At 44.8% G+C, this 24,962-nt stretch overlaps 1 protein-coding gene across 4 annotated transcripts in view; it reads right to left on the minus strand.

The window, feature by feature from the left end:
- Positions 1–24,962, minus strand: part of Dll (homeotic protein distal-less) — an 83,171-nt gene that overhangs the window by 55,285 nt on the left and 2,924 nt on the right. For 2 of the 4 annotated variants that reach the window (XM_071777714.1, XM_071777713.1), the window contains exon 2: positions 17,990–18,213. In XM_071777714.1, coding sequence (XP_071633815.1) covers positions 17,990–18,213 — 224 coding nt within the window. Of the gene's footprint in view, positions 1–17,989; positions 18,232–24,962 lie in introns of all 4 variants that reach the window. The other 2 variants (XM_071777711.1, XM_071777710.1) reach the window with 1 other exon arrangement.

A 24,962-nucleotide genomic window follows, 5' to 3' on the forward strand; every position in this document is an offset into this window, starting at 1 on the left:
ATTATCTACATTATATTTTAAACCACATGAAAATCTAGTTGCATCTACACAGTTATGTACGATGAACCGATAGCTAATGTTTTTCTTTTACAAAATTTAAGTCTATACAGAAATTCGAAAGATCTGCGTCAATCGCGTGCACATGCCACTACCAATCGTGGAAGATTGGCACGCGGTATCTAAGTCTGGTATAGTCGGTGTATCGACCTAGTATGGCACGAGTTAATAATAACAAAAGAATCTGAGGCCTCGTTTCGCCGTCGCACGCCACGCTGGTGCGCAAGGGTTGCAATGAAAGAAAGTTCTAATCGTCAACCGCGCGGATATCGATCTTCGTCATCGCGTCCGCGAAAGCTGGGCGGTTGTCGACTAGCATCGTCTATACCCACATTCCCTGAGAAGATTCGTTAAAACTCGACACGACTCCACTTTAGGTTTTACAAGGGGTTGTAAAAGAACAAAAAACTATGTACATTAAGCTCTAAGAAATTTCTGTAGACGCAATTTAACTCCGCAACTTTTCAGCAGACCGATTAATTTTTTAATCAAATCGTTTAACAGATCAAACTCCGATCTCTTTAAAAGTATTTAATATTTCTCCGGAGATATACATTGATTTACGAAGAAGGTACGCATTCGAGATTCGTGAAGGTAAGAAAGTTGTATCTATGGTAGCCGCTATATATAACTATAGTGAGCGTAGGCTCGCGAAGGAACGTTTGTCGGAAGTTATACACATAAGCTATAGCGGGAAAAGTTGTATTATTCTCAAGGTACGTACTAACGTACGGTAGGAAGTGCAGGTGGTCAGTGTAAAATTCACGTACGGGGTGCAATATAAATTAGGGATATTTTTATCATCCCGGATATTTTATAGAGTAATGCGTTCCGAGCTCCCGGCGTACAAGGTAAGGTAAATTGCATACGGTCAAAGACATACGCCATACTGTCTGACGTCATTTGCTGCCTGACATATTACGTGAGCGTGACGATACAAGTGAAATGACACTAGCGGTACTATTTGATCATTCGCATTTCTATATGTTCGTAGCACTGCCAGTGGATCGCAAAACGATAAAATGATAATCTACATATGTACAATAATGCATGAAGCGCGATTTGAAAGCGATGTTACCGTTATATACGCCGTAACTTTTTGCCGATAATGACGATAATCGGAAGAAAGCGTGGAAGAAAATGGACCACCCAGGGAGATGTTACACGTCGATCGAGTCATAACGTCAATCTTTTTCCTTCATCTGTCCAATGTCCCGCGAAAGTGCCGCTGAATTATGTCAAATTAAATGTTCTCTTCGGTGAGATGTTTTTGCACGCGACCATTACCAGCCCCGTGTCGTAACGGCGATATTAACGATCCGTGAAACCGACGCTACTTTGGTTGGACTCGATATCGAACGCGGACGCCGTTCTGCGATTTTTCCGATCTACGCTACACCAGGTATACATAATCGATATTGGATTGCCTCGAAAATGATTGATGCAAAGATATGTTTGATGAATGATTTCTCAATCTTAGGTTATACGAAAAGAACGATATTCTTTCAGATATTAGGAAAGATAAGGAACCGCAAGATTAGTAATTATTATTTGTCGCCAATGACAAATCACAAAATTATGCATGTAAAATTTAAATTGCCATTTATAAGAAAATTTCGGAAAATGTAATATGTACTGCTGAAACATTAAAGAAAATTTACTACAAATTTTGTTATATATAGCTTTAAAAATTCGTCAATACAGATTGAAATTTAAAAAATCCGCAAGCGCCGATAATCATTATCGTGTCGTAATTCGTAATATTTGGACTACCGCGTTCGGGGGCACAATTTAGGGTTACGCGTCCCGCCGTCATCGTAATTGCGCATACCTCCTAAAAGGTAACACGATAGTACCTGCCGCGGACCAATTTACAAAGAGGATCAATCGACAAAGGGCATCTGATAGGACTCCGTAGGATCTTGCGCTGAATGGATCGCGGTCGGTTCGTGGTGCGGTTTACGCGCACTCCCAAACGCGAATAGTATGATACCGGGGTGTAAGGGTATAGACCTTTAAGCCTGGCTCACAGTATTGTTCACGCTATTTTAATAATACAGAGAGAAAGAAAAATACATTAGTGACAAGTTAAATGTATATTTTCAGGAATTCATCATCAACGCGCTCTTCATAAGTTGAAATTTCTTTAGCTGTACTAGACAACAATTTCTCATTCATGCTTTTTAATCATGAAAGTTTCGATACCAAAACAATTTAAAGACAAAGGACTAAATTCAGTACGGAAATTATATGTGCTACGTGCAATACAAAATTTATTATTTTAAATATTTCCTGCACATGTCAATCTTAAATTCGTAAAAAGTTATAGAATTAAAATTGAAATACACGTGAGGAGTTACAAGCACGGTCTCTCGAGAGATTCTCATCGAAAGAAGGAAATTTAATTAATATAGCATTATTGTCTAGAAGGATTCACGGATCTTTTAGCTGTGTGAGGCCGGCTTAACGTGAGGCCCTGATCCCTACGGTTTTGGAGAAAGAATACAAAACGCAAAGGGCTCCAAGCAAAGACGAGACGGTGGGCGGGGCGCCTCTCGGGCTCCAAGGCGATCCACTCCGACCTCCACCTTCTTCTTACTTAGAGATATAGTAGGCGCGCGCGCATCAACATGTTACATCTTTCATGAAACAGCAAATGAGAGTTAGAGATTACATAAATAAAAAAGAAAAAAACGCGCCAACGGCGCGATGCGTGTGTGCGGGGGCCTCGGGAACCGTACGTGCTTGGTGGGCACACACTCAACTCGCGGCAGCTGGTTGATAGCATCGGCAAACTGTGAGCGTGGCTGATTTTGACGTGGCATTAAAATCCTTTCTTTCTGCCACGTACGAGGTTATAATCACGGTGCAACTATGTACGATGAAGTGACACGCGGTATTCCACCCGCGCGATGTTCCATTCCGCGGTTGTAACCGATGCCGTCGCGATATTCGGCTGCCTCGGGGCACAATCGTGCGCAGCAATGATTGACGATTACACAAGCTAGAGAAGACGCGGAAAGATCGTACTCCGTGCTACGTTAGATAATATATTGGATAAACAAACTTTAGAATACAGTGGCAACACTTAGGATTACACGTGGAATGTGTACGCGCGAACTGAAAAGTATATACGCGAGAGTTCAATTAACAATCTATTAACATACAGTACTTTTTCCGCCTTCATTCAACTTGCCTTCTGAAAACTTATTGTATCACGGCGAATCATTCAACGTCGGCGTAAGCTTGCTTAGGATCCCACGCGCGCGATGGTCGCGCGGACGCGCAATAAATGTGAGCAATAACAAATGGCTTACGAAAGCGTGCGAAGCGATGAATTCAATCGAAACGAGTCTTTGAGAACGGCCGACCGCGCGGATCTGGAAGGCAATGGGTAGAAGAAGACGTCGACGATCGATCGGCGATGCCGATTGAGACGTCCCTGAGGGAGTACCCGCGGCAGCCCCTTCCTTTTTATTCTCCCGCAGCTTTGTGTGCAGAAACGGATTGACGTACGATGTGTCAGCGGTGACAACTGGCGCAAGCGCAGCCCGAATACGAAATGAACCTTCGGCCTTCCATTCGACTTTTATAGCAGTTAACCCTCGCCCCCATCGGCCTCATCTGACCCAACCGTCGGCGTCGCCTCAGGCGACGAAATCCTCAGGACTTGTACGAAAAGGAGAATCGACACCGCAAGGACTCAACAACTTGCCTCGTAGAGCCGAGGAATAATCTTATCATCGCGCCGAGAACTCGGTATTCTGACAGGCAATTTGCCGATGCCTCTAAACCGCGACAAAATATTTTGGACAATATATGTGACATGGTACAACATCAGATTGGCCGAAGTAAAGCGCGACGTTATCCCGTTGTTTATGCCTCGGCGGGATTTCGTGACGGAATTATCCTTCTCATAAACTCATCTCGTTGCCGTTGACATAGGCAACACCAACGAGACGAGTACATGAGAGGGTCAACGAGTTGTCTCGCCAGAGTGCTGACACGGGCACGCTCATCGTTATTGAGAAACCTTGCACTTGCAAACGATAACTAAGAGAAGAAATTGTACTAATTATATTGTCTGCAGATATTTTCTAATAATCGAAACATAAAACTATGTACTTATCGCAGTGCTAATTGATCAAAATAAACTGTCTTTATCTGGAAATTGTGACTCAATTATTTCGACATTAATATATCAAAGCGAGTAAAATGTTGGCACATTTTTACATTACTGATAATACAGAAGACATTGGAGGCAAAACGAAGATTGCTAGAAACGTCTAAAAATCCTGATTCACGCACAATAAGCGCTGAGCGAATCCGCGAGCGGCAAGAACGTCGACCTACGTATTCTTGTTGCATCTTCGTTCTCCGGAGAATGCGAAAAATGTAGAAAGGGAGCGAGAGAGAGATCGATGAGACACTCTCTCTGTTTTCACAATCGGACCGCGTCGTTTACCTGGGGACCACTGCATGTCCCCGAGAGTTCTTTTCCCCGAGTACCGTCTCCTTGGATTTCTTCTCCTTTGCGCGACTTTCGTCGTTTTACGGTGAACGTTTTGGTTCCTTTTCTTTTTGGCTTGCCTTCATTCCTTCCAGGAGGTCGAGGTCGGCGAGATTGACCGTGCAAATACGAGGAGTCTAATTGTGTGATTTTTATTTGATCGGATATCGAATATACATTTTACGCGAAAAAGGAAATCAATTTGTCGCTGATACAAGTTGATTGATGCGGCTGATCAATCAAGGCCGTGCCTCGCCTCGCGGAAATTCTCGTGATTGAATTCAACGTCACGTGGAAAAATTGCGTAATCCATCCTCTGTCATTCGCAACGAATACCGTGATCGCAAAAAATAATCTGCATCGATAAACGTATATTTATCTACAGAACAAACAAATCCTTAGACTTATTATGGAAATTAGTTCATATCAGAATTTGAAACAATCCGCGCAATAAATGTGGGGAAGTTGAATTAAGTAAAATAAAAAATGAGACATTCTCTAAAATGCGCGTGAAATGCCCGATACAAATGTTATGCACAATCTTCAAGGCATGAAGGCTAGGCGAACACCTTCGGAGGTCCGTACTTCTCTCCGCAAAGGCCTGGACAAGGTTGTAAAACGATGCCCAGGCCCGAAGCAATGCCGCAACTATGCCGTACGTAAGGCCCCGTAGCGCGGCAATAAAGAGAGAAGAGGAAGACACCGAAGAGAGCACGAGGAGGTTTGTCCGGAGAAGGCAAAAGAAGCTCGCCCGCGCTTCGAATGGATCAAAGAGAGACGGAGCAGCGGGAAGGGATCGTCAACGGGCACGAAGGAAGCCGCCATGAAACAAACGAATACCGAAAGGGCCGGCCGTGGCTGTCGCGGCTGTGCGCGAGCCGCAGTGGAGGGAAGAAGGTAGAGGAAGGCGACGGTAAGAAACCCGAGAGAGCAAAAGCACGGGGACGCCGCCACTTCAAACGACCCGCGCATGCGTCCTCCCCCTTCCGTCTTCTTTCTTCCCCGCAAGGTGCCTGCTGCTGTCGGCGAAGTAGACCAGGGCTGAGGGTACACCGCGCGTAGAGAGGGAGCTGAAGGGAGAAAAAGAGACGCGGAACGACCGGAGGGGCACCCGGGATGACTACTCTGGATTCCTATAATTGTTCATTTTTGCAAATTCCACGGTTTTTGTCCGCCATCGCAAAGTTCGGTAACCTCTGACGGAAACCTTAGTGTCCTTTGGGATGCTTCGAGTATGTTACCGCCTACAACGTGGGTGAAACGTGGGAAGAGGATGCTTCCTTGATGTTTCACACAAACAATTAGATTTTTAATTTTTCCTTATCTAAAAATTCTATATTAAGTAATTTAAAGTGACGATTGTACCTTCGTATTGTCTCGAGAAATAATCTGATAAATATATAAGTAAATATGTCAATAAGTCAATATATCTGCGTGTGGTCTATTCGCGTGATAAGAAAATTATACGCAATGTATATGATTATTTCGTATTCCAAAGTGTATTCAAGCATTCAAACCATAACTTCTGCTCATAAAGATGCTTAAAGACAGCCTTAAATGGGCTACTGCTTATAAGAATTCTACAGACAAATCCGAGTGTTCGAACGAGTGTTGTCAAAGGCGAAATCTTGTCTGAGAAGAAAGATTGCTGCACGCGTGCACCCTGTTCCCATGTTCCGCGGATCACAAACGGGTCGGTTTCTCGGAGTGTTTCGTGCGAAATGCATAATTCGATCGTTGCGCCGTCGTTAGGGCTTCTCCCCGGGTGTTCTCACCGATCCCGACACGAAACTTCTTTTTTCTTGCGCCTCTTCCGTCCTGCTCCGACTCCCGTACCTCCTCCTCGGCCCATCGCCTTTCCACGAAGTCGTAGAAGCGAGGTGATATTCGTCCGATATATACTCGGGCCGGACGCTTGCGTGCAAAGCGCGAGAGAGTTTCGAACTGGGACGCCTCGTTATCCGCTCGCGGGACCGACGGTTCCTCTTGCGAGAGTCCCTCGGTCCCTCCGCTTCGTAACCGGCTACGCGGAATCCGCATCGCGGGGTTTATAAAGTAGCCCGAACGCGGCGAACGCCTCGTGACGCGTCGATCGCGACGGTTCTTGACGGGGAGGAAGAGAGAAATCTTGGCAAATTATAGTTTTCGTATCACGAGATCGACTCTCTCCTCCGGCTCTCCGCTCACGCTTTGGGTTTCCGTTTGGAAAGAGCGAGCGAGTGGCGAGTGGTCGCGCTATCGTCCCGGTGGGTCTCGACAGACCGAGCTTGTCGCAGTATTTAAGACGCAGCTAAAGCAAACAGAAAATTGTCTACGACATTGTGGCGGCCGGTCTCGAGCGGTCGAAAGGTTGTAATTATTATAAAGCCGATTTATTGCGTCGTGATGCTAAACCGCGTGGCGTTTCTCTCCCTCGGAGATCGCTCGCGACGAGGCTACCTATAAGAGAGGAGATACGGGATAATAAACTAGTCACCGGGATGCACGGAGAGTTCAAAGTTGAATATAATTACCATAGTTGTGTTTACTCATTGGCAAGTTCGACTGAAATGTTTACGTTTACGCTGAAGCATAAGCTTTACGTATATATGTTGTTGATGTTGAAAGCGCATTGAAGACCTGTTCTCCGGGCTTTCATAAGAAGTCCTTTTGCAATCGACAGATTTATTTATTTATCTGTACAAGTATTAAATTAGATGTACGTATAGACACTTGAAAAAAATGCAACGGGACATCTATCGGAATGGCGTCTTGATAGGGTAGGTAAGGTTGGTCGCGAAGGCTCGCAAATAAAAAATCCACAAGTGGAGGCAAAAATTAAAGATCGTCACGACAAGGTACTGTCGGATGAGACGACCGCGCGTCTTCCCTCCCGCTGCCCACCTTCGGCACCCCCATCTTCTCCAACGGCTATATGCACGACTGGTACGAGAGGGTTCGGATTTACCGGCGAAATGTTGGATTTATTAGATCGAGATACGCGTGGGCGTGACCCGCCACATCCCCCGTCCTCTGCTCCCCGCTGCTCCACCGACGTCGACCTTACCGTTAGGTTACGTACGTGCGTAGGGGCCCTTCCAGCGAGAGCCACCTAAATCTATACCTAAAGCTAGACGAGAGGAGAGCCCTGCGTGGCGCACGCACACGCGTAGAGTATCAAGGTGGATCGCAAGGCGTGGACGGCACATCCTGAATCCTGACGGAACTCTTCCTCGCGCCCCTCGTCGTTCTAGGAATCGAAGGGACGCGGGTATCGTGAATTCGATCGTCGGCGCCGAATGATGATTTACGGGCAGCGAAAAGGAAGGAAAGAGGAGAGAAGCAGGAAGAGGAAAAGAGAGGAAAGACTGGAAGGGAAACTGAAACGCACGGCGATCAGTGGGTCCGTCAGCACAAAGATTCGTGGGAATCGTTGTTGCTCATCCTCGCGACGACCGACAAGCGCGCACGATCGAAACGAGATCCGCGGGGACGATCGCAAAGTACCGATAGATCGCGTGACGTTTCGCAAGAGACGCGAAACGCAGGATGGTGTGGGACCAGAAAGAGACTCGACGAAACCGCCGTCTCGTTGTGGGAACTCGGGGTGGTTTTTACGGTCAGTAAAGATTGGTGATTTACAGCCGAGGAAGAAACGGAAGAAAGAGAGAAGAGAAGAGAAAGAAAATCGGAGAATCGTCTGTGACGTTCCAAACGCACTTTACGCAGCCTAATACGCACCGAGTGTTCGATGTCGAGCGTTATGAGAGAGTGGTAACGAGACGTGCGTGTTTCGGAGCGGAAGCCGCGGTCGCTTCCGCTGGAAGCCGTCGCCGGCGCGCGGCGTGTAGGTGCCTCGTCCTGGAAAATCGTGCCAACGTCGAGCCGTCGAACGGAATGGGTCGTCGGGGAAGGCCCCCGGAATCGCCTCCTGGCGAGTGCGAACGTCAGCGCGACTCGCCGGGGTTATTTACAGCTTCTTGGCATGGAGAGGCGAGCGCGCGGCGCCGCGGCGGAGCCCGGGCGCTGCCAGCGAGGAGGAAGTAACGATGATTTATATCCGCTGCTACCAGTCCTGCTCCCAACCCGCGATAATACCAATCATTATCATCGCTTAATAACAGGCATTACTGCCAACATTGAAATAATGCATGCGTGTGCGTGCACGCCTGTGTATGTATGTGCGCGCGCGCGCGCAAAAGTGGACGAGTGAACGAACATGTGTGCATGTACTTCACAAGCTGGCCCTGCGAAGGGTGTTGCTCCCTCCCTTATTTCTCCACCACCCACTCTCTTTCTCTCCTCTTCTTTTCTCTCTGGCAGGTCCGCCGCCGCGCAGTATTCAACGACGTTGCCGGCATCATTCGCGATACGGGGCCGCGGCGTCAGCCGTGGCCAAGTCAGGTGCGAGCCAGCGCCGAACGAAGCGCAGCGTGCGCCGCCGGTGATCTTCCTGAAAGATCTCTCGACAGGGAAGCCGGGAGGAGAGGGCGGGGTACAGCGGGGCAGAGGGTTCTCTTCGCCGCGAAGGGATTCCTCGCACGAGGGAGGCAGGAAGGCCGCGCTGCCGCCGCTCGAAAACCCCTCGAGCCTGTTTTGCGCGAATTCTTCTACGCTCGGCCGTGGTTCTCTTCTCGAGGAACTCGCCGACGCGAGTTCACCTCAAGGACGATTCATCTCCGCTAAGCTATCGCGAATGTCTCAAATATTTCTGGTGGTACTAGAAGTACTGCTCAAGAAAATTCCTCGTCGAGTTCAAGATATTCAGCGAAGAAAATATATGTCTATGACAGTGCACTTAAAATTATTTTCTTTCTATTCCGCCTTTACTTCCTATTTCATATTATTTCATATTAATTATATATTCACACATGACTGATTAACTTCTTCACTTGTTAAACCTGTGCTCCGCATTTTTGCTAACGACTATCGTGCGTTTTTCACGCATGACGCCGTGATTATCGCGGTTAAATACGTGCGGCGTTAGGTGCCATAACTTTAACGAAACACGTGTCATTAAGACGCACAACGATCCGTTACGTGTATCCCCACACGACTTCGTGGAAGTAAACCCGTGTTGCGGGCAATGGGTAGTAATAAAGAACACGAATCCTTCGGAGACGCGCGAATCGTGTCGAAGAAATCACAAATTGCGAGAAACCCTTTGATTCTGTCCCTTTTTTTCCCATGCGAATCGTTTCGCTCCGCGTCCGAGTTCACGTGTAACGGAATCGCGACTCGCCGCGTTGTTTCTGCAAACATCGAACTGTGTAATTATTGGCATTTGAAGCGCCGTGGGAGGTATCGCGATGCACGCCATCGTCCCACGAACGTGGATACATACACGAGTTAGTGCGTGAAAATAATTAGTAGCCTCCGTTTGCACGGCAAGAGAAACGTCACGAGGAGGCAGAGTCGAGATGAGACGCCGCTATGTCGCGGACGAAGAAAAAAGGGACGAGTTTCCGGTACTCCGCTCGGTTTCTTTTCCTTTCTCCGCCGCGAATATCCCGCTGTCATGTGGAGTTTCCAGTGTTTCCACCAGTTAAAATAGACATTCCAGAATATGTTTTATCAAACCATGTCTCGGATTTAGAACATGAAAAATATTTACACAGTAAAATGGTGATACACATATACACACACACACACACACACACACACACACACACACACACACATTTTACATGATATTTAAGTGTGCAATAGTTTTCTAAGTCACGAAAATCTTATAGCTTTATAGCTTCTGTAACTCTCAAATAAATTTCGTCATATCTCTCATAATTGCTAGCAACAAGTTGAAACGCGTAGACGAAAAAGGCCCCAGCACTGCAATCGCGATCAACGCGCGTTGACAGGTTGACTGACACAGCCTTCCGTTGAGCATACCCAAGTCGTGACTTGCCTCTCCATTGTCTCCGGTAGATTTAAAAAAAAATAATCAATAAGCGTCCTGTCGCGGTCGCATCGTCTACCGCGAAAAGACGGAAGTGACAGAAAATGACAAAAAGTTACAAAAACTTGCTGCTGGGCGGGCGAGGGCATGCCTATACAGTTCCGCACTTAATGAAAATTACTGGACGTAATCCAAGGATAATTTCTTTGCGACGCACGTGTTGCCGTTGATGTAATCGCGATTCGATACGGCTTTAGCGGATTCTTGCTGTTCACGCCGCATTTGACGCTATTAATTATTACCGTATAAGAAACAGCCTGATATCACGCGCTGCGCGCTTGCGTCACGTGTGAATGACACGCGCGAAACGTTGAGGGATTTCGATACAAACCTAGAAAAACTGGCAATACCGGATCGCCGATATCCATCTAAAAAAAATGGCTGTACATTTTCTCTATACATATATAGTGTATGAGAATATCAGCGCGTGAAAAAAATCGTCGTACGGTAGCCGAAGCCGATAAGCCGTTGTCCCGGACCGAAATACTACGTCGAAAGGGAAGTTTCTCGGTACGCCACCGCAAGAAACTGATGCATGTCTTCCAAGAAAACAGGTCAATCAAACGGGTCAGTAAACAGTTTTTTATTATCAGTGTAAACCAGAATTCGATGTACTCTCTGATAGTTTCCTCGTTTAGTTTCTACGTCATGTATTATGTATAATTAAGTGGATTTATGAAATTTTTTATCTAACGAATTTTTGATATAAAATTTTCATGGGGATGAATTATACCGAGATTTTACTGCACGTAATGTGATTTGCTTCGTTCCTTGCATGGTGAACGACAATCGTGTATCTCAGATGTATATGTACGTATATACAGCTAATCATGTCTAATGACAGAAGAAAGTACACGGCGTAAGTGGCGATACTCGATGTGCTAGCTGCGACGTTTCTATTAAACAACGGAAACGTCAATCGTGCGACGTGTTACAAGCTTCATCGGGGAAAGTTCCACCGGTTGCTATCGGCGAAACCGTCCATGATCTTAGACTGTGGGGCAAAAAACGCCTAAGAAACTTAATTTTTTTTAAATAATATCACATACACTTGTAAAAATTTGTCTGTCGCGGATATAGTGCATGTTTGTAATTGTAAAAGTATACACGCGAATGCAAGACTGTCCGGCGTCGCACGCGAAAAACGCACGTGTACACACACACACACACATAGACCTCGCGAAGAAATCCGTTAAAATCGTGACGCACACGTAAAATGCGCGAGCGCGCGTACACGCGAGTCGTCGGAATAATAAGTTGTATCACGTCGAGGATCGCGTGCGCCGCGAAACTTTCCCATTTGTAACCGGTGGACGGCGATCGACAGATACAAGCCGATAGCGCGATGTCGGTCGAACTTCTATTAGTTTTATTGTATATATCGATAATGGCGAGGGTGGGCTGACATGGGCCCACGTATGAGAGCGCGAGCGTGTGTGCGCGCGCGACGCACGGGCTGAAGCTGATCGCGCGCGATGGACACATCCCTATCTTGACACGCACAGGCCGACCGATGAGATAATATCGCGATAAGCGGGATCAATGCCGGTTAGTCGATTAGAGTACGAGAAGATCGAAAGGGTGAAGCAAGAGAGAAAATATAAAGGAGAAAAAAAATAAATTTATTATACTGGGCCAAGGCCCATCAAAGAATAAGTGTAACTATAAACAAAATATATGTACATAAACATCAAGGCTGACAAATCTAAAAATAAATATAAAAGATATCGCAAAACTAGAGCGTACTTTCTTTCCCGCTTATATTCTAACATATAAGGGGTTTATATATACAAGTTGAATGACAGATATAGCTCTCCGGTATCAAAGAAAGATGTTTTCAACAGTCTTTGGAGTTATACAAATTAATGATTAGTGAATTCTATTTATTTACTTGTTACCATTTAAGTGTGATGCGATATATTCATTCCATTCCATTCTAAGTAACTTCGCAAGTGCGGAGGAGGGGCGCAAATAGAAAAGTATTTTAATTAACTTCACCGAAAGCGGCAGGTTTCCTGGGGCGGACTTCACGTCGCGTCAAACACGCAGCCAGACCTTTCGCCGAACTTCGTAAATCTCGATTAAAAAGTTTACACGGTGATGTGAAGTACGTTATGTTTCGCCGGATTTCTCCAAGTTCCGAAAAGCCATTAAATAACGAAGTTGTTCTCCGCTTTTATCGATTCTTGCCGGCGAGCCTAAAATTCCCAAGCGTCTCGAATGATTTCGCATATGTTATATGTGAACTGTCGACACTTCCCTTATTAAAGTGGTTAATTAATTAGGAGATTAATTAACGTACAGCTATATATGAGTCGCAGCCCCTGTGGAATCGCCGTGTATGCAACCACGTTTGAACTTTCTGACGATGTCTTGTGACATTATTTTGGCAGCAAAGCTAACTTTTCATTCGATGATTTATATCGCGGAGACGGAGTCATCAATTACTTTGCTTACATTGTCCCAACCAGAAATTGATTCTACTATATTGATTCTACTATAGAACAGCAAGAGCCCTATTATAGTAGATCATTAATAAACTTGATAAATTCTCTCTAAATATAACTTACGTTTTTTTTTACTCTCTGTAAAACTTACGCATTTTAAATCTTTTACACCTGTGAATTTGTTCCAAACGATCCAAGTTTACATAATTTTAATTATAAAGTATCAATCTACATTTTTTATTTTGTACAATTACAATAAAAGATATAGTTATTCTCTGATGTTTATTTCAGAATATTAGATTATGTTATGCCCGAAAAAATCGAATTGAATGCATAGCTTAATAAGTTCGACAATTAATTTATCTATTTTATTTGGTAAACAAAAAATCTGAGAGAAGAACAAAACTCAAGATGTATCGAGATACAGACCAGCGTCATCTCTGCCATGTGTTACATAATAAATCGCCCGAGCATCTCGTATCCGCCACATTTATTCAATAAATAACACTTTCATAAATTCAACGATTTATTGCTGGGCCGGCGGTGACCCCGGTGATCCGATACACCATACCCGTGATTAATTATCCGATTCATTGTTCCCTGGCGAGAAACTATGTCCGCTATCTAACACATCTGGTCTGATAACGGAACGAAAGGCTTGCGGACCGCCGGCGTGTGTGTTCGTGTTATATATGTACACGGCGACCGCAGTGATAGGCAGATAAATGGACGCTGATAAATGCGCGGGAAAGGTGGACGAGGGAAAGGTGGAGATATACATACAGAACGGAGACACACGTTATCGGCGGATCGACGTCTGCCACGAAGACGAGGACGACGGAGCGTTTCGCAAGTCGGCGTCACGGCGGTAGCCGGAAAAAGGGAGAAAAACCGCGTAATGATTTTATAGTCGGGAGGGAGAAAGATACACGGAGGAGAGACTGGTCAGGAGAGTGGATAGGATCTTGAACGTGATCTGGGCTAATCCGCTTCTCTCTTTCGCTCTCCTGGAACGGATATGATCAAGGTTCTCCGAACCCAACGTCATTTCATGCATCTCGCGTATGCACGTGGTTTGCGCTGCAGCGTGTTTAGCAATCTTTTACGTGAAGGATTGGAAATCAGTTGTCATAAAGTAATTTTGTAAAGTAGTGGACTTTAGCTTGATTTTGAAATACGAAAATCAAAGAATCAAACCATCTAGAAGTTACTTTTCGAGATACAAACTAATATAGAAATCAATATATAGAATATAGATTAATACTAATATATGTCACTAACTTGAAATTGCAAAGTTATTCTGTAATGAAATAATATGAGGACATAAAATGTTCGATATTTAAACATTTACTACTTTGACAAATGATACTAACCGTGTACATTTGTAAGATATGAATGATGCATGAAGATAAAAGCAGATTCAAATTAATAGTAAATTTGACGTATAAATTAATCTGAAAATCTAGCTTGCAGTCTTTCGCAATTTCGCGTATCTTTTTGCGCGGCATCAATTTATTAATATATTTTTTCTCTTTTTCATAAATTCTTACGCCGAGACGATCTTTCCAATACCAAGACAACGATGAACGGTAGCGGACGGAGTGTATTACTTGTGTTCGCGGGCGCATTCATGCATGAATAATAGTTACCCACCGCGCGTTCATCTACTGTATATGAGCGGTGTTTTCGATTATATGTACGGTGTTTTTCCGCGAAGCTGTATATCGCGTGCTGTGCTATCCAACTACGTAACGCGCGCGCGGTGGTTGAATCCCCGAGCACCTTGAACGCGATTCGCGGCAGCTTTCCGATGCGTAATTTATTTTTATTCAATGACAGGGAGTTCGATCGCGAGATGTATATCTTTACTAATCCGTACTCGCGTATACCGAATTTATATGACTCTCTATGTGATCTACATATGTGCCTTAAATAAAATTGTATCTATGATAGATTATATGTATAAATAACATAAGTTTACTCTCGCTCCAAATATATATAAAATAAATCAAATTTAGTATATTACCGTCGTTCATAATATTAATTAGTATGAGATACAAATATTTTTTGTTTTATTTTGTGCACATTGTGACTGATTCATGAGTTTTCATCTCCCAAATCGAGTCGTCTATCCTCGAGGAAATTGCAAAAAGTCCCTCTTTCTACGAGGATGCTAACGTCGCACCCCATGGTAGACGGGAGCACGGCAGGATTTCGAATTCACGTCGTGTAATCGCGCTTCCCTCCCGCGACTTTCGAATCTCGCTTCGACGTGTTCGCATTCCCGGGGCCAATGAGGAGAGATCGGGCACGTTAGTCGCGGCGAGGAGGAAGAAAAAAGAAGCACCACGCCCAAGGTACGTGGCAGGAACGCAGACGGGCGTGTTGGTGCCCACGTTTCTACGTATATACATCCGCGCGAGCGAGCGAGCGAGAGCGTGTGCCCATGTACTTCGCGTGTGCAAGTACTCCCTGCTCCCTTCCTTTCCCGTCCCTCTATTCCCTTCTGGCCCCCCTCGGACCCCTTTCGCGTATCACGTGTATACCGGCGGCACGAACGCTACCACGTCCTCAAATTGAGGCCCCGGAGAAAAAAAAGATGCGTGGCCTCACCTCGATCCTCACCGCTCCTCCCGCCCTCCCCTTCCAATTCCCCTTTTCCCTGCCGCTTCTTTCTCTCTCGCTCATCTGAGGCTGAAGGAAAAGAGGAAGAAGAGGAGGAGAATAGGGAGAGCCGGTGGGGAAATGCGAGGGGAGATCGCCGGGGGGACGACGAGGCTGTCGTGGAATAAGGAAAGGAGGGGACGAGGAAAGAGGAGAAGATGGAAGAGACTGAAGGCTAAGGCGCCATGTTGGTGGCGATGACAAGAAAGCCAGCGCGCGACGGTAGCAGGGCCAAGAGTGCAGAGGCAGAGGCGCTTGGTCGAACGCCTTGATTGGACGATTACGGATTATGCACGGTGCCTGCTGAAGAGCTGCACCGATCGCGCGCGGCGAACATTCTTCGTTACGTGGCGCGGAGAGATGCTGAGTGTTTGACAAAAGGTAGAAGTCATCCCTCCATTTTCAGAAAACAAAAAAATTCACGGTTGTACCTAATGCGAAATTCAATTGCTTCATCGATTTTTGCAGTCGCCCGAAAAGAAAAATTCAAGATTTCACTGTTTTTACGTTAATATAATCTAATATAATCAATACGCTAAGATTGATATGTGCCGTACGTCTATTTCTATTAGTTCATGTCAATTAATTCTTATCCGACGAAGATTAAATAACATAGTGCATTCTGACGATCACGTAGAAAATGTAATAGATAGTCTCCCGAGGTTTCGTAATTTAATTTCCCGCCGCCGACCGCGGCTACTGCTGATTTCGAACGACCGTGTTTAGTAAACAACCAGACGCCGACTGCTCATCAGGTTGCGTCGCGCTCGATTCACTCGCACACGGGGGGAGAACAACTCCCGCGGTGCTCCGTCTAATGAAATTATCCGGTCCGGGACCCCCTGCAACGACATCAACCAGCTACGACAGCCAGTTATCCCATGATTACGCGATACGCAGTTACGCGCTGCACCATGACGATTGTGCACACTCTTCTTCGAGGGGTGAGGAACTCACAAAGAGCAACCGCGAAAATTGCTCCATCTCGTCATCTCACATCGGTCAATGGAACGCATAATTTCGTGTGAAGGAACGTGCAATCCCGTCAGACCGCACACACAAATCGATAGTAATATAGAAAGGAAGTAACTTTACGACGGTGTTCGGTGTTTAATAAGTTGTCAATATGACACGCAAGTCAATCCGAATAAATTTCAATTGTCTTCCGCGAAATCGTCCTAATTAGCTACGGAGACTTCGGCCCGTCAATAAATCGTCATCTCCCGAGACATCTATAACGGACAAGTTCGGAGCCAATTAACCTCTCTCCGATTATGTAGCTCGATCTTCCTAATAAATCGTTAATTGGAAACCGCGCGACGGATAATTGGCGAAAAATCTTTCGCCGACGAGCGCATAGAGCCCCGCCCGCGTGCGGAAAGCTAGCGCATAACTCGCGCGATCGCCGGGAGAAAATTTATGGCCACCTCGTTAGTCCGGAAACTTGTCTCTTTCGTTCTCTTTCCCTCCCTCGGTAACACTGGACACTGGCGGCAACCCTATCCCCGATGTCCAGGGCGTGGCGAATCGGTGATTTAGTAAAGTCATTTGTGCCGATAATGCTGACAGATGCCGTTTATCGGGGCTCCCGTTACCGCGGACCGCAACCGAGTACGCAACTGGACCCATATCCATCGCGAGAAAAAAAAGGTCATTATGCCGTTTTGGTAAAATTCAAAAATTCTAATCACGATGCAAGATCGTAATTAGCCAAACGAATATCGCGTGCGATGCGTTGTCGTTCGCGGAATTTACTTGTTTACGCGATTTCGAGAGGTCTTTCCAACGGTATTTCCTGATAAACCGTATCAGAATGAAAAACCTGTTTTGCCCGCGGAAATATTACAGATATATTACAGATATTTTATCATTCGGTGAAAACGTACTGTCAACACGGTTGCACCAGCTGCAACTGAAATAAGTTCTAGGTAAAATATGTACGAAGAGAAAATTTTTCTATATCACGAGGCATAATGGTTTTCTCCCGGAATATCGTAATAAATATTCGAATGACTGGACATATCTTTCAGACACATCTCTTATCAAACTAAAAAACGCCGTTTATATGTAAAACCAAAATTCCAAATCAAATAAAAGATTATTTTTCCAATAATCCTCAATAATTTTTGTCGTATCCCACATTAAAACGACGCCATTTTTAGTGGGTTAAGTAATCGAAGTGCGCAAAATCCAAAACGCCCCGTGTATTACATTCGCCCTCGACAAAGTATTGTATTTTACGCTCACGTTTATCGCAATTTGTTTACGCCAACTTGTCACGAGTGGCGCGAGATAAGAGCTACTTATCGTTGGCCGACTATACGTCGTGGGAAGCTTGCGCTCTAGTCTGCTGGTCTTAATGTCGATAGAACTTGCCTGCGTTTGCGTGAGTCCGAGGCTGGCCGCGAGCTCCGCTCTTTCCGGTAGCGCGAGGTACTGCGTTCTCTGAAACCGCCTGTTGAGCTGCTGCAATTGCAGGCTGCTGTAAATCGTCCTCGGTTTCCTCATCTTCTTGCCCTTGCCGTTCCTGAGGGAACCGCCGCCGCCGCCGCTGAGCTCGTCGACGAGGCTTCCGGTTTTATCACCCAATGGCGAGAGGTCTGCGAACATGCACCACCCTAACATCAACTTTCAGAATCCTCGTCACTGCTCGCGTACGAACTAAAAATAAAATTAAACTAAAACCTGAACGGCAATTTCGATAACGTATCGCGATATCACAATGGCGGAGATGACCGACGCGGCTATTGATTTCTTTGACATTAATAAATTTGCGATTGCGATAAATATTTCAAGGAGGCATAATGCAAGAAAGTAGAGAAAGATAACGGGATAATAAAAATATTAAAAAAAGATATATATATATATATATTTCTTCTTGAAAAAAAGTTTAGAGAATAAACACTAAAGTGATTGAGATTTTGTAGTTAACAATTGGATAATTATTTAATACAGTTGTAAAATTAAGAATTTGAAGTATATTGAATTTGATGAATTCATATAAGTTTAAACGTAGAAAAAATAACACTTTTAATTGAAAAAAATGGGTTGCCACTTCATTAATTTTTTAAAGATATTTCTTAAGTTTTCTTTTTCGCACTAAAGCATCGAATTGCACGGTTAATCATGTCATCTTTCTGATCGAACGGTTCCGGAGATCGTGCAAAATGTAAAGGCCGCTAAAGCATTTAACCAGAGTCTTATCGAATCGAAATTAACGGAAGTGACGCGTCGTTTTTTCGAAAAGAAGAAAAAGGGAAACAACAGCACAAATACAGTCGGAATATTTTATTCGACAAGCCGCGCGTAATTATCTGATAAAATAAATGCATTATTCAATTCACATACAATGTATTGTGATAATTAGCAACAGTGCAGAGAATGCGTGCTTTCGTTACGTCGAAAGAGAGTGAGCGAGAGAGAAAGAGAGAGGGAAAAAGCCCTACAGTGCGTTAATGGCGCGGTAATTAATTACGGAGCCATATATCAATCTTAAAGCGATGGCGATGCAATGAAGTAGCATAGAGCTCGATAGAGGTGCGCATCGTGCCAGCGCCCGCACTGCCTATCTCGCGTGGAATCTGTTTCATTATTTTTATATCGCGATTACGACGTTGCGTGTTTTCATCGGGGAGACGCGGGCGGCCTTCCCGGGAGAGAGGAGAGCTACGGATACTTCTTGCACTATAGGGCCCACCGTTTTGTCGTCCGCGAGTGACAGAAGAAAGACGCCGAAAGACGTCGAACGCACAAACAGAGATATCGATTCTGAGACTTCAAATTAGCAATGCGATGCGACGCGTCGACTTGAGGCAGTCGAGGCGCGAGAGAGTCCCTTCTCTCCCCTTCCTCCCCGTGACAATTAGCAGGACTATTAATTAGCGTAATTTACGACGAGTTGCCGGACCTGCTGCTCGCACGGGCGTGTGATTCTTCGTGATTTATACATGAGCACGTCACGCCGGCGACGGCAAGATCGACAAGGCGCGGATCGATGGAGAGTCAACAGGGAGGCTTTGATCGCGCGTAAAAGAGACAATAATGATCCTCCATAAACTTTCCACGAGGTTACATCGCGCCACGGCGATGCAATCGCGTGTTTGCGCTCGTGTTTATCTTTCCCGTGCAATTTCGAGGCGATACTGGGCGTGTATGCGATATTTAATATCCGCGTAGGCGCCCTCAGCTCTCTGACGTTATGATTCAACTCACTGAGAATATGACAAAGAGTACCTAGATCTAATTACTGATATTTTAATCATGACATTTACTTCTCGTTCCTGATAATCAGAAGTTAATTTCAATTTCCTCCCGACAGTTATTATATTGTATTCGTTTCTGACAATCAAAAGTTAATTTAAATACTTAAAATCTTTTCAGTGTAAGACACAGTTATTATCTATACTATATTTGTAAATGTGTTATTTTGCTATTTTTATTTATTTATAAGATTCGTCACATATATAACTGTAGTTAGAATCAATCTGGAAAATATTCAAGTAAAAGACGAAGAAACTCAAAGAAATAATGTACTTTATAAATTCTTTTATCGAGAAATTCTCGTTCAGAAGCTCCTCCCCTTTATCATAGTGCAACCAGTTAACACCGTCGCGCGATGTATCGACGCGTGACATAGCGCTCAATAAATTTTATAGAAGCGTTAGCCGCGATTACGAGCTCCCGTTGTTAATTATAGCCGATTAAAGGCGACGCAATGTCGACCGAGCGGGGTGTAACTCCGCGCGCGCGTGAACAGACGAAGGTACTGTTTTATGGATGCGCTCTCTTCTCTCTGGATGCGCGTCGTTCTGCGGGAGCTCACATTCTGCGAGGGGATAGGATATAGGATAGAGAGGCTAGGGTTATGGTTTTTAACGCCGAGGCGTATGCAAAGTGCGCGGCAGCGGCACTCGGCAGAAACTGCCGCAAAGTAGCACTTTGCGGCGGTGAGCGCACGCGCGCGCGTATTTAACCGCCTCGCATCGCTGAAGGTTCTTTTAGAGTCCGCGTAATCAAACCGAACGTATGATAATAAGCCCACCGAGCGATTAATGCGACGTTGATAATCACACGGTAGGTGCGCGGCTCTCAATCCAAAGAACTCGAAATTACAAGGTGTCCGTCTCTGCCCTAGGCTGGACTTAACGCAGCCTGTCTAACATTGTCGCTCTGAACCGACATCTTGTATTTCCACATCGCTACCACATTGCGCGCGAGGAACGATGAAAAAGCTCCCCCGATTTCATTTTTGTATTTTGGCGTACATAACTGTGGAAACTGTGAAAACACATTCCTTTCTTTCGGCCGGAGGCTGCTATTGAGAAATTTGTAATTATTCGATTGAAAGGTTTAGAGTTTAAGTTACCTAACTCATAATTTCTAAATAAGCCGTTCTATTACGCGTACTTTACTTTTTTAAAATCTGAAATGTCTTTTAATAACCAGATTCGTATCTTTGGGATTAATCGATACATTCAAATTCTCGAATATGTTTCTATTAACCCTTAAATGCCACCCGGGGTCCAGCGGACCCCAGACCCTTTATATCGATATATTTTCAAATGTTCTCCCCAAAAATGGAGCTCATGCTCCCATTGATGATAGTTGAGTGATTGACCTACCCGTTTGTACACTTAGCAGTACTCAGTTTACTTAATTTTTTATACTATGTTAAAATTGAAATTTTAACAATATAAGCATTTTATTCTCTTTTCTAAACCTTGAACAACATTGAAAATAATTTTCATAACTAAATATCAAAAAATCAATGAGTAAGGAGACATTTTTCATGCTGGGGTCTTTTAGACCCCATGTGTCATTTACGAGATTCTTGAGAGGTGTGGCATTTAAGGGTTAAACTAGGCTTATCCATTTATAAATTCTAGACATTCGCCGCTATTTTAAGAATTTAGAGACTACAAAACAAATAGCTACAAGAGTATCTTCAAGAGAGTATCTCTAGAAAAAACATGAATTCACAAATTCGAGCAATTCGTCTAATTTGTAAGCGTGGGTCGGCTGAGTTTGAGAAAAGGCCAGGTCAGCGCGCTCTTCGGGTCGGTGTATCTACCTAATCCTTGTGAAAACAACCGTTTAATACCTAATCCATCATTCGGACCCGGGGCACGCATTGTCTTTCGACCGTTCCGGATTAAGTCGGACGGCGGTCGGACGTCAGGTGACTGATGCGAGATACCGTGGGGCCCCCCGTCTGATACGAGAGAGTAGCCCCCGCTAATTGGATTCCAGCTTCAGCCACGTTCCAGCGTTCGTTCGAAGGGAAGAAGGACAACGGGCGTGACGCGAACGCACGGACAAGCCAGTTAATGGCCGGTTCATTTGTCACGACGATAAGATTGGTCGCAAAAGGTGCGCAAAGGCGCCGGGGTATATACCTCGCCGCGGATCTCGACAAGCTGCGTACGCGCGGACAATCCCTCCTTTACGCTCTCGCGGCTCCTCGCTCGCTGGATGCTCGTATAATCCCGGACAGCTTCATTAGCGTTGGTCGAACTGCAGTCTAAGAGCGTTAACGTCGCGAACAACCGCGATAATCGCGACGTCGCCGCCGAAGCACGACTCTACACCTACAAGCCGAGCTTCTAAGAGAACGCTCGTAATTGCGCCGATGTTACAATCGCGAATTTACGCACGTTGATTACGAGAGAAAGAGAGTAAGCGCAATGAAAGTATCTTTATCGGGAGAACACGTGTGCGTGATAAGAAATTTCGACGACATTTCCGACAAGTGATATACCGATTGTTTCAACTAATGCCGCCATTATATTCACATATTAATGTAAGTACGCTTAGCTTCACGGATTTTATTTCATGCGTGACGATGCAATGATCAAAAGATTGATTTCCGAGCGTAAGTGCGGACGATTTTGTTATAAATCACTTTTATGAAGTGCATTATTCTACTACAGTTTATTCACCGCGCTCGTGAAAGGTATAGTGATAATATTTTATTAGCTAAACACTTGCGCAATGTGTAGCAGTTGACTGAACTCTTCATATCACCAGCTTATACGTATTATCCGCCTCATTTGTTACTGCAAGAAATGCAAGTAATAGCTATTTTAAAAAATAACGCCTTTTTTTACTTCTATTTTTATTAATTATTTTTAGACGGTATTAATTAATGCTATTAGAAACGCGTGATGTTTTAAAGAAGTTTTGATGGTGCAATAATTGGACATTTTTTAACGAAACATTATTAACTGTTAATTAACATCAACAATGTCATTGGTACTTCCATTTTTCTTGTGGATAATAATTTTAATAATCAATTATTTCTCGAATTAATTTTATTCAATTATTCATAAAAATTATGATAAACCGTAACTTTAAGAACAAGTGTTGCTCTGATCGATTACTCATAAATTATAAGTAATTTATTACAATAGGTATTGCAAATTCGTGCAATTACCGCGTCACTATTATTTTAACCGGATAATCAAAAATCGTTCTGAAATAATCGTAAGTTAAGTTGTGGTCGCCAGGATAAATGACGGAATCGTTCTGCCAATAAGCGACATATACAAACAGAGCGTGCTCGTTAACAATTAGACAGATCATGATTGTGACTTCATATTTTTTCATTCAATTAATTAAATCGACGTGAACGCGAGTGTCGTAATCTTTGTCATATCAACTTTTACATTATGCACTCGTTTTTGCGTATCTTCGCTTCTGGTACATTTTCCTGAGATATCGCAACAATAACGTAACTGTCCGCTCTATCAGAACCCCGAGAAAACTTTTCCGTAAAAATACCGAAGTTATGTCAACCCTTCGATGAAGTTCCTGCGATGCAATTCGCGAAGCAGATCGAGGATATGCAGTTTGCCACTGTGCGATTTGTGAAAAGTGAGAGAGCCGTGCATAAGTAAGCGAAGGAAAATGATCGGGCAATTTGAGGGCGAGACACAAGTTTTCCGCGCGTCGCAACCCTCCGTGCGTGAGAATTCAACCCCCTGACGAACGATCGGCCGATCTGGCGCCGATCGTTCGCCGCGAGCGAGTAAAATTGCATCCGCGCCCGCGGATGGCACGCGGATTCTTCCCGTTGGCGGAAAAGTTCCGTCAACCTGCCGCGCGCAGCGAACCCTTTCACGGCTTTCGTCGCGAGATCACCGGTCATTTTCCAGAAAAGCGCCACGAAAATTGCCCGCACGCCGAAGCAGCGAGGGGTTGTCCTCGCGATGGATTACGCAGAATTGCCGGACTTCCAGAGGGAGAGAGGTTGCCACATGCCGCGGTAGCGGACACACGCGGCAGTCGTTACGAATTCATAGACCGCGGGATAGAGGGTATACGAACTGACTGTCGCCGCTATCCCGGTCGGTTATGCTCCTGCGAGAACGTTTGCCTAAGCGCGCCAACGGAATTCCTCGATATGTGCTCTACACACATCGCGCGCGCATGTCTCCGCCGTGATAAATTATTCGCCGAATGTTGCCGCGGCTTCAGAATATTTCCAGACGGCCACTCTATCCGGTGCTGGTGTTTGAAAATGCGATCGACCGAGAAAAAGCAGCGCAAACGTCGCCGCATGGAGCCTCGTGGCATGCAGACTTCCTCGGGCGAAATAAGTTATCTCGATCACGCGATTTCGCGATGCGGATATGTACGTACAGCCGCATTGTGTTTAGAGTGGTTTAGACCAATGTGAGAGAGAGCCGCGTTAGACGTATTCAAACAGACAAATAAAATAGAAATTCCTATTACGTAACGAGACAATCTGTCGTCAAGGTAAACAATTGAAGCTAAATGCGTTTATTATTTATCCTGACTTTTCTACTTATTTTATTTTCCTCATCTTACGTGTTGATATTAATTAGCATCCTGAGATAAATAGCTTTTTCGAAATCTAACGATAACCAGTTTAAAAACACATTCTAAAATTAGTTATTATAACATCGTGCACAAGTTGCCTCGAGCGATTCCGCGATCCACGACGAACTTGGGGCGAATCCGATAATGATCGTAATTAGCTGACTCGTGATTTCGCGCGTAAAATAAAAGTCGCGATTACATCGTGCTAATGCGATTCCGGAAGGTAAAAACATGCGAGAAGAAGCGAAGTGACCGAAAGAAAGCCTCTATGCCAGCTCCCGAAGAAGAAGTCGCAACTGCTCCCGTTTGATCCGGAATCTTTTTGTCTCGTCCGTTAGAAGCTTTACGGAATTTTTTGTGGCCTGAGTGGATTCCCAGTCATATATCTTATTTCGCTTCGTGGCATTGTACCGTAGCATAGGTAGGACGTCGACCGGCTACTACCTGCTACTTTAGATTCTTCGGATACGTTTAGACACAAGCAGGAGAAGGCTGGGGAAATTTATTT

The sequence above is a fragment of the Temnothorax longispinosus genome, chromosome 5 (genome assembly GCF_030848805.1).
Source record: "Temnothorax longispinosus isolate EJ_2023e chromosome 5, Tlon_JGU_v1, whole genome shotgun sequence".
Classification (NCBI taxonomy): Eukaryota; Metazoa; Arthropoda; class Insecta; order Hymenoptera; family Formicidae; genus Temnothorax; species Temnothorax longispinosus.